This window comes from Acinonyx jubatus, chromosome B1 (assembly GCF_027475565.1).
Source record: "Acinonyx jubatus isolate Ajub_Pintada_27869175 chromosome B1, VMU_Ajub_asm_v1.0, whole genome shotgun sequence".
NCBI classification, from domain to species: domain Eukaryota; kingdom Metazoa; phylum Chordata; class Mammalia; order Carnivora; family Felidae; genus Acinonyx; species Acinonyx jubatus.
The window spans coordinates 104,135,023-104,149,012 of NC_069382.1; the positions used below are offsets into that span (position 1 = coordinate 104,135,023).

The 13,990-nt window shown below is 36.2% G+C and overlaps 1 protein-coding gene across 1 annotated transcript; it reads left to right on the plus strand.

The window, feature by feature from the left end:
* The first annotated feature begins 2,279 nt into the window (after positions 1 to 2,279).
* On the plus strand, positions 2,280 to 4,357 carry TRAM1L1 (translocation associated membrane protein 1 like 1). The gene has a single exon (XM_015084772.3). The coding sequence runs from the start codon at positions 2,422 to 2,424 to the stop codon at positions 3,532 to 3,534; it is 1,113 nt and encodes a 370-aa protein (XP_014940258.1). The 5' UTR covers positions 2,280 to 2,421; the 3' UTR covers positions 3,535 to 4,357.
* The last annotated feature ends 9,633 nt before the right edge of the window (positions 4,358 to 13,990 follow it).

Here is a 13,990-nt window from a genome sequence, read left to right on the forward strand (position 1 = left end):
AAACTTAAAAGTCTCCTAGTCCTGTTGGGATTCTTGGAAACTTGTATATTTCCTCCATCGTTCTTTGGTTGGCTTCATGTATTTTAACCTTATGCATGTAGGACTTAATACTAGTAGCAGAATCTAGAGAACACTTATGCAAAGTTCTGGAGCACTTGAATCACCTAACTTTCTCTGCAGTTACTATGCCTAGCAAATACCAGTGGCTTCAGCATCTCCTAACTCCTGTCTCTCCTCAATTCAGCAAGGTTTCCAGGCTTTTCGTAGGTGTTCCCTCCATGTGTAAGTGAACCAACACAAGTTCTCTCCTTGGTGAGCCAGAAACTGCACCAAGTTAAGTTGGAGCTAAAGTCGGATGGTAAACCAACTGAGCCACCCAGGCACCCTTATTTATACACAATTTTAAACTAATTCTTAATGACCTTCCTTTTAGTAATAAAATAACATTTCACATCTATGCATAAGTATTTATGCTCTTCACTTTGATATGTACATTATCTGAAGGCAAAATCTATTGCATTTGCAGAGGTAGAGTTGGAAAGCCTACCAAAAATAAGCCAAACAGAAATATAAACAGAAGTTTCAGCTCAGGAATTATACAAGTATTTTTTATATTTAGTTAGTATGCCACAAAACGGTCACAGCCATTGTATACTCCTATAGAAAGACTGATGAATTCTATATTTAAAATTAGTTTCAAAAAGGTAAGTATGTATTTTTCTGAATAAACTCTTGATAATTTCCATAAGGCACTGCTCTTCTCTTTCACTGTTTCCTCCTGACTGCTTTCAACAAATTTGATCTTTTTTTTTTCATTTCTTGATGTCCTAATTTTTGCACCTCTATTTGTCATTCCTCACTGATTTAGTTAACCTCAAATAGTACTCATAATTGAGCTGTCAGAACCAAGAGCTGAGTAATAGCTAGGAAAACCAAATAGAGACTTCTTATTGTGGTAAAATAGGTAGTACTTTTCCTAACTCAGGAACACTGTCCGCAACAAATTCCATATGTAACTGTTTGGCTATTTTAGGAAATGCAGGCACACTGTCCATTGATCAGAGTATTTTGTTCAGTATCTTAAAAGTAATTGCACCAGTTGGACTGCATCTTTTGTTAGTGCACAGCTTGCAGAGAAACAGTGATAAAAGGCATTTGGCCATTCTAAATTTAACGTGCGCTTTATTCTTTGTATCATGTAGTACTTTCCTTCTGAAATGTATATTCCAAACTTCAAACTTTAACTATCAGTAATGATAATGTCTCATGGGACCCAGAAGAAACAAGAAAATGCTGTGGATTCCAAGAGAAACTTGAAGACCGACAAGAAATTTGAATTGAGCAAGGCATTAGCATTTAAAAAAATGAGCTGTTTTTCAAACGTGTATTTTAGCAAATTTATATACAACAATCATAAAAAATGAAAAATGAGGTTCTTATCTGCTAGAGTAGGTAAAATCAGTTTGGGGCTTTACAGCCAAAATACTTTCCTATGAACTGATAAATAGCTGTCTCCTTCCAACCATCACTCCACCTTTAAAATTATAATAAATACAATTAATGCCACAATTGTTATTGCTAACAAGGGAGTTATTTTTTAGTATGGTTTGTTGTTGCTGTAATAAAATATTTCCACGAGTGAATGATTTACAATAATAGGTAAACTATTATGTACAATATTATTATGTACAATAGGTATATTATCATGCACAATACAGTACAATAGTCAAGAGCACATGCTGTCTCTGGATCCAGACTGGATTCAATTACTGGTTCTGACATTTACCAGCTGTGTGATCTTAGGCATCTCACCTAACCTCACTGGACTTCAGTTTCCCATCTGTAAAAAATAATAATAATAAAAATTAAAAAAAAAATGATTATCACCCCGTATTTACCTCATTGGGTTTTCCTGAAATGATACATTTATAAATATAAGCGAAGTGCTTAGAACAGCACCTGGTAAATGCTAAGCACTAGGAGAGTTTGCTTCTGTCATTATTACTATTATGCTGTTTTTATAATCATCCTGATGAAGAACAACCAGAGTGCTGCCCTGCTTTGTCATGACTACTAAGGAAGATGCCATTGGAAAATAATTCAGGAGCCTCTCGAAGGCGGCAGTGGCTATCAAGAGGCGACGATCAACGTGCGAGATCAACGCTCGCAACCCCGGGCCTGACGCCGGGCAGGGGCGCGGCGCTCGATTTCCTTTCCTGCCTCCGCCGTCCCCCTGGTGCGCATGCTCAGTCCTGCTCGGCCCTTGCCTTTGATTTATTTCTTTCTGGGCGGCCGCGGCGACCCGGGACCGGCTCAGGGATGGGAAGTGAAGCCCCCGGAGCTGCGGCAGCGGCGGCGCTGTGAGGAGCAGCCAGGGGGAGGCAGCTGCGGCTCGTCGGTGAGTATCTGGGAGGCGCTACCATGGCGTTTCGTAAGAAGAGCACCAAGAACCCCCCAGTCCTGAGCCACGAATTCATCCTGCAGAATCATGCGGACCTCGTCGCCTGTGTGGGGATGTTCTTCGTGCTGGGGCTTATGTTCGAGGGAACAGCAGAAGCGTCTATCGTTTTTATTACTCTTCAGCACAGCGTTACCTTCCCTGCAGCAGAAGACCGAGCCACAGAATCAAAGTTCCTTTACTATTACGGCATCAAAGACCTGGCCACGGTTTTCTTTTACATGCTAGTGGCAATCATCATTCACGCCACAATTCAGGAGTATGTGTTGGATAAAATTAACAGGCGAATGCAGTTCCCCAAACCGAAACAAAGCAAATTTAATGAATCTGGTCAGTTCAGTGTATTCTACCTTGTCTCTTGTATTTGGGGCACATTCATTCTAATTTCTGAAAACTGTCTGGCAGACCCAACTCTCTTATGGAGGGCTCATCCCCATAATATGATGACATTTCAGATGAAGTTTTTCTACATATCACAGTTGGCTTACTGGTTTCATGCCTTCCCCGAACTCTATTTCCAGAGAACCAAAAAGCAAGATATCCCTCGTCAACTTGTCTACATTGGCCTTCACCTCTTTCACATCGCTGGAGCTTACCTCTTGTACTTGAACCATCTAGGACTCGTTCTCTTGATGATGCATTATTTCGTGGAATTACTTTCCCACATTTGTGACCTGTTTTATTTTAGCGATGAAAAGTATCAGAAAGAGGTTTCTCTATGGGCAATTGTGTTTATTTTGGGTCGACTTGTGACTTTAATTGTTTCTGTACTGACTGTTGGCTTTCACCTGGCCGGAGGGCAGAATCGGAATCCGGATGGCATTACTGGGAACGTAAATGTGTTGGCAGCTAAAATTGCTGTTCTGTCCTCCAGTTGCACTATCCAGGCATACATAACATGGAATTTATTTAATGTTCAACTTCAGAGGTGGATGGAGGAAGATGCTACTCTTCAGGCCCCAAGTGTGAAGAAGAAACGGACCAAAGGGAGGTCTTCTAGAAAAGGGACAGAAAATGGTGTGGCAGCTTCACACAGAGTAGACTCTCCCCATAAAAAGAAAGAGAAATCTTCATAATGAATTGCAAGCTAATCGATTATGGTCCCCAAAGAAGTCTGCTCTTTACTACAAGATACCTTTCTGTGCTAGAGATTTTTCTCTTCTTGAAAATAGTTTGTGCTGTCTTTGGTTTCTGATATTGTACTGTGTAATGTATTTTTTTTAAAGGTATTTGAGGAGAGGATGATCATCATGAGTGGAAAAAATTTTGATATAGATTAAGCGACTCATCATCAAATGGTTCAGGGATCACCACCATAATTTGTTTAGTTCCCTTTGAACATTTTCCTAATGATGTGTAGCTATAACTACAAAATTCCACATATCAGCGGCACAATTTCTGGCTCCTGCTAATCTTTTATAACATTAGCAAGGTGGTCTGTTATAGCAATGTCGTATTTTTTAAAGTTCTCTTTTAGGATAAAGTGGAAATATTATGAAGGTGGAATTCAACTTTGTTATATTTTCAGTATCCTCTAACTCTTACAATTTTTTTTATTTCTATTTTTGTTTTTATTTTTATTTTTTTAGAACTTACAACTGGAGAAAAAATTTGTAAAGCCACCAAAATAATGATGCGTTTTATAGGTAGTGGTTGTTAGTGTTACATCGCCCTTAAAAATAAAAAAAAAATACTAATGGGGAATGTGTGAAGATTTATTACCATATATTAAATCAAAATATCTTGAATTAATATAAAAGTATTACTGAAGAGGTAAAAACATTCTTGTCCATTGTAAACACTTGTAAACTAGAAATGAAAAAAAATTAAATATTTACTGTAAAAGGAAATCAGACTTAGCTTTTTTTTGCTATGTTTATTAAAAATTATTCCTAATGAGGCTTGTTATAAGTTTGGTATCCACAGCATCTTGGAAAAATATTGTTTAACCTGTAAATCATTTTGAAAACCAATGCTTACTTGATTTATATCTATAAAAAGAGTGGATAATTCCGTGTGGAAAACACAACACATTAAGTAACTTACAAATTAGGGAGATATATAGTCTTATGAAAGGCTTTTCAAAAATAATGTTATAATGATAGTGCTGTTTCCATCTTTAATTGGGAAATGTTCATCTGTATGAGCCTTATTTTGGATATCTGTGTATACTAAAGTGTATGTGTATATGTAGATATATAGGTAGTATCTTTACCAAAGCCAATAGAAAGAATGGGCTGTAGTGGGTATTTATTTTATTTATTGCCTTGTCTTAACCTTCATTTTAACCACCATAATGTGAGTGTTTATACTTTTCATAGGAGACAATGTTTAAAAACTATGCTAGAATAGGGCCATATATATATATTTTAATGTTTTAATGTTTGTTTATTTTTGAGAGAGAGAGAGAGAGAGAGTGAGTGGGGGAGGGAGGGCAGAGAGAGGGAGACCCAGAATCTGTGGCAGGCTCCAAGCTTTGAGCTGTCAGTACAGAGCCTGATGCGGGGCTCTGAGATCCTGACCTGAGCCCAAGGGGGACCCTCAACCCACTGAGCCACCCAGGAGCCCCAAGACTGTATATTTTCTGTTTCTCTCTGTTTTCCCCCACAATGTCTCTCATCTCTCTGCTTTTGATAGCCTTCTGTTGTGGGTAATTCAGCTTTAACAATTATGGGGGTCCTTGAAAATTAAACTTACTATACTGGTATTACAGAGGAAAGACAGGGGAGCCACTCTTGGCCAATCTTTCTTTTATGTTTGGTTTGAGAAGTGCATAACAAAGCAATATTGTTTCTTTTTAGGCTATAGAATCCATTGTCCTACTTTTCCCCTCAATTGCCTAATGCTCTCTTGTTAGTAGCACATGCCTTGAGACCCAAATTACAATAACTCCACTTTAACCAACCATTGTGCACTTGTAAAACAAAGATCTTCGACTTCTGTCTAGAGTGGTCTTTCTCGCTTCCCTTACTTGGAAAGAATTCTAGCCTGTTATTGAAACCGCACTCCTGGTAACAAATTTCTTATGCATTATATACTCATCTGAAAATAAGTGCAGGACTGACTTAAACTGGTAAATGATTACAAGAAAATCGTTATCTTATGTGACTAACAATGCCAAGAGTTAAACTGGGTTTGACGTTAAATATGATTAAGGCCCAGATGAATTTCCTTGGGATTCTCTTGACTTTATCCCTCTCAGATTAACTTTCTGCTTGGTAGCAAATGACTACAGCTATTCTAGACTTCATATCTGCACACTACATGGTAGAGAGTAAGAGAGAAAACCAGATTTCTGGAATTCAGAATACTGAGAGTTACCTTTAGTGAACGCATTTAGATAAAGGGGTATACTGGATTGATTGGTCAAGTGAGGTTATATGCTTCACCCGTGGAAAAAGGCACAGCAAATTTCTTGTAAAATATGGATTCACGAAAGGCAGCAAGGTTACTGAAAGAGAAAAGGGGAAAGATGTCATGTACATCTCAACTATTCGTAAAAATTAAATGAGTTGCCAGAATATAAATGTATGCCAAATATATGATGAAAGCAATGTTACAAATGACATTCTGCAATACAAATTGTTAAGTCCCTCATTAATAGTACACTCCAAAAAAACCATGCTATAATATATCTCATTGTGACAATTTGGTTCTGTCAAAATGGACCACATGGAAACAAAATTTCCATTATGGTTATGCCAGATATTATTAAAGCAGGCATTTATTAACCCTATGAAAACTCAACTAATCACCAAATGTTGCAAAAATCATAAAAGTATGTGTGATATTTGAATTTAGAGATTCTGTTCTGATTTATTGGCCTCAGTGATTGCCAAACTTTATTCCTTAAATAAGTTTACAAGAATAGATTTACTAGGATGGATTTAAAGTGAATTTTCTTTACAAAAAAATATTCTAGCATTTAGCTAAAATTGTATCCCATTTTTCTTAAACAGTGTAAATGTGTTTCTCGACATACATATTTGTAAAAGACAAGCAAGTTTTAGGTCCTATTATTTTCCTGGGGTCAGTATAATTCTCCATTTCTTTTCAATAAAAATAAACGATAACCTTGTTTTCCTCATTTACTCTCATAAGTATTTGTTCACCTGTAGAGGAAATGTATAGCCAGTAGTGTATTAACCTGGAATAGATTCAAGAAGATTATTTACAACATTATTTTAAAGCTTTCTTGAAGACAGAATATATTCTGATATTATTTTAATTTGGAAAAACAAGGGAAAATTTTTAAATTCTCAATTAGACTAAATGAGAATCTTTTATATAAAGTAATAAAAGACTACTGATGATTTATACTAGAAATGACATTGGAGCAGTTCCTACGAGGAAGTGCTTTCAGAGAAAGGATGGTTGAGAATGTGGCATATGGAGCAGGCTAGGATTTGGGTACTTGTATTATGGCAGAGGATGCCAGTTGGGCTCTCTGTTGGGAGCCCAAATCATTGTAATCTGGAGATAGAAGGGTGGCTTGGAGGGCAGGAGAGGGTAAACATTATGAGTGGGTATATGGAGGTAATTGAGATTTAATATCAGATCAGATTTCCAGAGAATTCACAAATACTCCCATCGCTGAATTTCTCTGGAAATAGAAGAGTTTTTGTTTTTGTTTTTTTCACTGCTATCTTTCAAACAAACCCATATCCTAGAGGAACTATCCACACTGAATAAAATAGTAGTACCTACAAATTCCTATCAACTATGTAGAAAATTATTCTAAATCCATCATACAAAAAAAATCACACTCCCAAATATTAGAATTTTCCTCATGATTCCACAGTCATGTGACTGTCTAAATTTTAACATCTAAATCCATATAAACAAACCTTTTTAAATCCCTGCACCACCGCTGGAAGTTTTAAGTATTCAATAAATGTGAAATAAGTCAAAAGTTGGGATATTGCCCAAGGTGATTCACCTGCTTCTTGCTCAATCCTGGCAGGTGCCATCACCGTGTTTGGGGCTATGGCATTGGGTCATGAATCTATTTTTTGTTTGTTTGTTTGTTTTACAATTTGAAAAATACGTTGATGTACAAACTGACCAATAGAGGATATTTACCTAATTTAAGAAATGAAAGTGGAATGTGACATGTGGTTAAAGTTTTGCTTGATTTAAAAATGAACAGTTAAATTAACATCACAGTAACAATATACTAGCATTGCTGTTAAGAGATGTGGCTACTCAATAATTCAGGCAAAATATCTATTTTATTTATTTACTTTTTTTTTCTTTAAGTAAGCTCCATGCCCAATATGGGGTTTGAACTCACAACCAGGGAGTAAGAGTTGCATGCTCTACCTGCTAAGCCAGCCAGGCACCCCAGATAAAAAATCTATTTTAAATCAAGGGGAAGTGAATATCCCAAATTAAAGGTAAAAATTCCTCAGTTTCAACACCACCAGCACAATTTAACAAATCAAGTTATGTCAGTGCCTAGAATCTCATGATGTGAGAAAACATGAGAAAGCAGAACATTCCTAGTGCCCAGTAGAGATTTCACCTAAGCCATCACAGACTTGCATACCACCATAGAGTTCATATTCCCACCTCTTGCTGGCCTTATTGTTTCATTAATATAAAAAAGCTGTCCCTTAAATGAACCAATAAATACAAAGTTGCCAAGAAAAATATTAAAATATACTTTGTAAATTTTAATACTTTTTAAAAAGATGTTTCCAGTTGTATGGATATAAATTCAGCCAAAGAAAGGTAATAATATGATTATAAATAATGGTCAACAAAAGAAATCAGAGTTGTCCTTGCTGTGGTCCTCAGAGCTGTGTGAGCTTTGGAAAATGCCTAAGTATTCTAAGTCCTGGATGGCATGTCACTAAAATGACAAAGATGTTTATCTCAAAAAGCTGCTATGAAGATTAAAAATATATGTCTATACACTGTCATAAACTGTGTGTGCATAGACTGATTCATATAACCTATATATATAAACACTTAATGGTCTCATTTAACATATACATATGTGCATTTATGCATACATATATATGCTTGTATGCACACACATAAGTAGATATTTCCCCCTATACATTTTCTTGTTTATTTTTTAATAGACTTTACTTTTTAGAGAAGTTTTAGTTTCATAGCAAAATTGAGCAGATAATACAGAGTCCCATATAATTATTAATTCCCTCCCCCACACAACTTTCTCCATTATTAACATATCCCCTGAATTAGTATCATACATAATAGTTGCGTTGTCTAAAAGTCCTCTGTGCTCAATCCATTCATCCTCTCCCCTATTCATTTTTAAACACTATATAAATGTATGGCATTGAGTTTTCCCGTCTTAGCAGGAGGAATTGGGAAAGTATGGTGATAGTTCAAGTATAGCAATAGCTCCCTCTGTATCTAGTTGATATTTTATAAGGAATATTTTCCTGAATGTATGATTTATTGTTGACTAAATAATGCACATTACAAATACACATATTACTATATTTAAAACAAGTAGAATTGTCTTCTGAGTAAATGCACTTATTTTCAAGAGTTACTAAATTCATAGTAACTATTAACTATTTTTCCTACATAAATGACAAAATACAAATTATATCATGTGACAACTTTTGAGATATATATATATATATATATATATATATATACTTTTGAGAGAGAGAGAGAGAGAGAGTGTGTGTATGTATGTATGTGCACGAATGGGAGAGGGGCTGAGGGAGTGGGAGAGAGAGCATCCCAAGCAGGCACTGGGCAGTCAGTACAGAGCCCCACGCAGGGCTCCATCTCACTATTATGAGATCATGACCTCAGCCAAAATCAAGCGTTGGATGCTTAACTGACCGAGCCACCCAGGTGCCCAAGATATACAATAATTCTGAAGATAGATCTTTATACTTATTTGAAAACATTGGTCTAGGTAAATTACAGTACCAATAAAAACTCAGTTCTTATGTATTCAAAATTACATTTCAGACTGAGTAAATTATCTAAGCATTTACATAGGAAAATTCAGGAAAGCATCAACAACCATTTCAGTAGTTATGAGTACTAAACAACAAGCTCTTTGGTACCAAGTAGTATACATTTTTCATAATTGCATTTTCATTAACTGTCTCTAAGTATCTCTTAGATAGTAGTTCTCAGAATTTGGTGAAGTCAATGGAAATAAACTTTTATCTCATAATTAAAACAAATAAGCACACCAAACTTAATGTAACATTCCTTTGCTGTCTTTTCTAATATTGACTTCCTTTCCCTTTTAGACCCTTTTGCAGTTTTAAGTATTACTTATTGATTTATTGCCTGTCTCCTATGCCAGTTTGAGATCTGGGGTCATGAGTCTTTAAATCACTAGGGTAAAGTTAGCATCTACTACACTGGATGCACACAATAAAAATGTGTAGTCTGACAATGTACTTGATTTGTGGCAGAGTATACATTATTTATTGGCCTACACATAGCTTACAAAAACGAACATATGTAAACAAATAATTTGTTCTTCAGCCACATAAATGAAAACCATGGTTCCAAATATGAGACATTTCTTTAGAAATGGCTGAAAGTCATGTGTCGTCCTAATGGTGTTTGTGATTTGTCAAAGTCTGAAACTTGAATGCTTTTTCTAAGAATTAAGCTAGTATTGCTTCTAAATGTGAAGCTACTGTTAAAACCTTCAGTATACGGATCAGCGTGCCATCTTTAATGCACACGTGAGTAAAAGCATTGCCACATCCTCAAAAGCTCTTTTGTAATGATGAAGAACGAGGATAACAAAGCTATTTGAAAAGATGAAAGGGGCTCCTGTGTGGCTCAGTCAGTTAAGCCTCCCTCTTGATTTCAACTCAGGTCAGGATCTCACAGTATGTGAGATGGAAGTCCTTGTAGGTGCTCTGCACTGGCTGCCTGGAGCCTGCTTGGGATTCTCTCCCTCCATCTCTCTTTGCACCCCCCCCCCACTCATTCCCCCTCTTCCTCTCTCTGTGTCAAAATACTTTAAAAAAGAAACAGCTGCATACAACACACACATATAAGCAGATTTACACATCGTCTTGCCTTTATGCTATATTATTGCATTATAGTAGATATTAGATTTTCCCATTACAACCATTAAAATCCAAGCAGAGGTAGTAATGTAAAATATTTTCAAGGATGCCATTAGTAGATCCTTGTCCGTCTTTTCAATATGTGTTGTTCTAACTTAGATAAGTTTTTTTTTTTTTCTCTCAGAAGTGAAAATTGAAACTGATTCAAATGGAGAAGACCTTGAACTAAGCATTTGCTTTTTCTTTGGCTAACATATTGACAAACAACTCCTATCATTTTGTAAGGGTTGGGTGGATGTCTATTTCAGTCAATTAAAGAACTTGTCAACCCAACAGAGGGTAATTATCCCAAAAGAACAGCAAATTGCCATCCAAAGGGTTGTGAAATGTGTGCAAATACAATTTATTCAACTAAACAAAATTTATTGCTTCTATTAGCATGTATTCCACACTTCTCAAATCCTAGGAGTACTTTAGATGCATAGAAGTCCTCTTAAATTATTTTTAATGATGCAGCACATTACTCATATTAGTAACTATATGTCCATTATAAGATTTTAAAGTTTTATTTAAAAAAAAAAAAAATTCTAGGGGCAACTAAGTGGCTCAGTCAGTTAAGCGTCTGACTCTTGATTCCAGTTCAGGTTATGACCTTATGATTTGTGAGTTCAAACCTTGTGTGGGGCTCTGCACTGAGAGCATGGAGCCTGCTTAAGATTTTCTCTCTCTCTCTGCGCACCCCCCTGCCCCCCACTCACACTCTCTCTCTCAAAATAAATAAACTTTAAAAAATATTTAAAAAAAAACACAATTCTAGAATTTCATGGGTTCAACGATCTACGTTGTTGTTTGGGAAGCTAAGCCATTTGTTCAAAGTAATTCAAGCAACCAACCACCAAATATCTTTAAACTCTTATCAGAAAATAGCTTAACCCAGGCAACTACAATCTCAGAACCTATACAGTGTTTTTAATCACAGAATTACTGCTGGAGTTTTTATATATGTTACCACATTCAAAGTTAGAATTGAAATCAATATAGACCTGCTGAAACTGGATGAAATCTAATATCCACAAATTTTACACTCATGATACTAGTAATTAAAACCATTTTCAAGAACAAAGTGTACATTTATAAGATTTTTTTGTTTAATGCTTCATATCCTTAAAATACCTATAGCAAAGTCTAAAGTGCTAGATCCTATTTATATATAGCAGAGTCAAAACTGTAACTAAATCTGTAATTTTTAGGGGAAAAAGTCAAATAGTTAAAAAAAAATGCCAGCAAGCTGAATTTCAGCAAATACTGTATACATGTATGGCATCAGCAGATAATGAATAGATATTTGAAAGTAACATATCTCTAGCCTTAATGGACAGAGATCTTTTTTGCTTTATTTTTGCTTCTTAGTCCAATTTTTTTTCCTCTTCATCTCTATTTTTCGAACAAATTCAAATAATATAATGGATTTCAAAGGCACCAGGTGCTGTTCATTTGATTCTGAGAAAACTGGAAATCTGAGCTGTTTTTTTTCCTTTTAAGTGAAGTTTCTATCTTTCCATTCAATTATGATAGGATTAACCAGAGCTAATGACAATCAAAAAAATAAAAGGAAAGAAAAGAAAGTATGCCTTATTGAAAATCCACACCAAGAAGAAAAAGGCCAGCTGATGTTTTTAATCAGCTTCATTATTCCTGTCATTAATGCCAATCCATAACAAAACATCCAAAGACTCTGAGATTCATTAATGCCACTTAAATATCTAATTTTACTACATTTTGGAGGCTGAGTTTTTAATATCATTATGTGTTCACAAAAGGGATATAATTTGAATGCAATTCCTCCCATTTGAAAATAGCCTATTAGTCACATTCTATCAAATACATACATATTAGTATGAAATAAAACAACATAAATTTTATGAATAGCTGACATTTATATAACATGTCTGATAAATTTTATGAATAGCAGGCATTTATATAACATGTCTGATAAAATAATTTGATTGCGTAGAGAGAGAAAGAGATCTAAAAGATAACAAGAAAACAGCCAGTAAGGGAGGGCTTCAGTGAACCTCTGGGAAGTTTCCTTGGGTATTCAGTTACAGTGCATAAGTAAGTGTCACATGAAACAGTCATTCCAGTTAAAACCGCACGGCTGTTACTTGAACTTGCTCCAACTTTGGTGATAACAAAGTTCTGTAAAACCAAAGAACTGTTCTCCTAACCTAAACTTCTTAGGCCTAAACTTCTACTCTGTTTTCTTTAGAAGAAAAGTCTCAGTAACCACAATGAAGTGCCCATTCCTCAAATATTTATTAGGCATTTTCCAGACTTGGTGGTAGGCAGTGAGGATGTAATGATAAGTAACATTCCCAGTGACAGACTGTAGTCAAGTGGTGTGTACAGCTTGAGAATCAGCCACTGTGCAATATTCCGAAGCTGTCTAGACAAGCAGCCTGTCAAGTGACATTACAAAGACAAATCCAGTAGTGCAGTGTGCATCGTCCTTGTAAGGCCTCCAATAGCAATGCAGAGGTAAGTGACTCTGAGGCAAATAATATATATCATGACTTCAGCACAGTCTTGAACTAGCTGTTCCAAAGAATAAAGTCAGTAACCTCAGCATTGCTACCATATGAGTCTTCAGCTTCAGTGTAGACAAGATGGCTGGTGCTGAGGGTAGTGGGATAGCAGAGTTCCCCGGCTGTGCAGAGGAATCAGTGGACTGGGTGGAAGGGTAGTGGTGGAAATGGCACAAAAATTTGCTCCAGGGAACATCATGTGCTGACCTGAGGCAAAGTGGAAATGGTAGAGGAAAGAACAGCTGGAACCAGCTTGGGAGAGTGTGTGTGACAAGACACTAGAGAGAGGAGGGCAAACTGAAAGCAGTCAACAATTGCTGAAGCTATGCTTGTTGGAGTTAAAGTCACTGATGAAACTCCCGCTGGAAGGATGTTGTTGGTGAGATCTGGAGATAACAACTAGCTCACCGAAATATATCGTACTCAAGACACAATTTAGTGTGATACATCACAGGAAAGCCATTTTGAAAAAAACTCTGAGAACAGGTCTAATTTACCGAAGCATAGGCATATCTGAGGTTTCATGTATAAGTCTGTGAGAATAGTTGACAACACAAGAATATTTGTAAATCAGAAATGTAATCACGTGCATCCACTTCAAGCTTCCTAGGAAATTTTATGACAGCTGTCTGAATTAATCCTTGGTGCCCTGATGGCAACATCTCTGTGCTACATCACTTATTATCTCCCTGCATGATGGTCCTTATATGAATAACTAAGCCCTTCAATAGTCTCCTCATTGAAGTCACTCTTTGGAATGCGACATTATTAAAGAGATACTTGATCTCAGTTTTCAACCTTGGAGAAAAGAAACCATGACTGGGTCAAATGAAAGTGTCAAGCAGGAATAGGCCTGGCAGGGAAATCTATAGTGGAGTGCCAACTCCTTCTCCACGGGGGTGGTGTTATCAGGA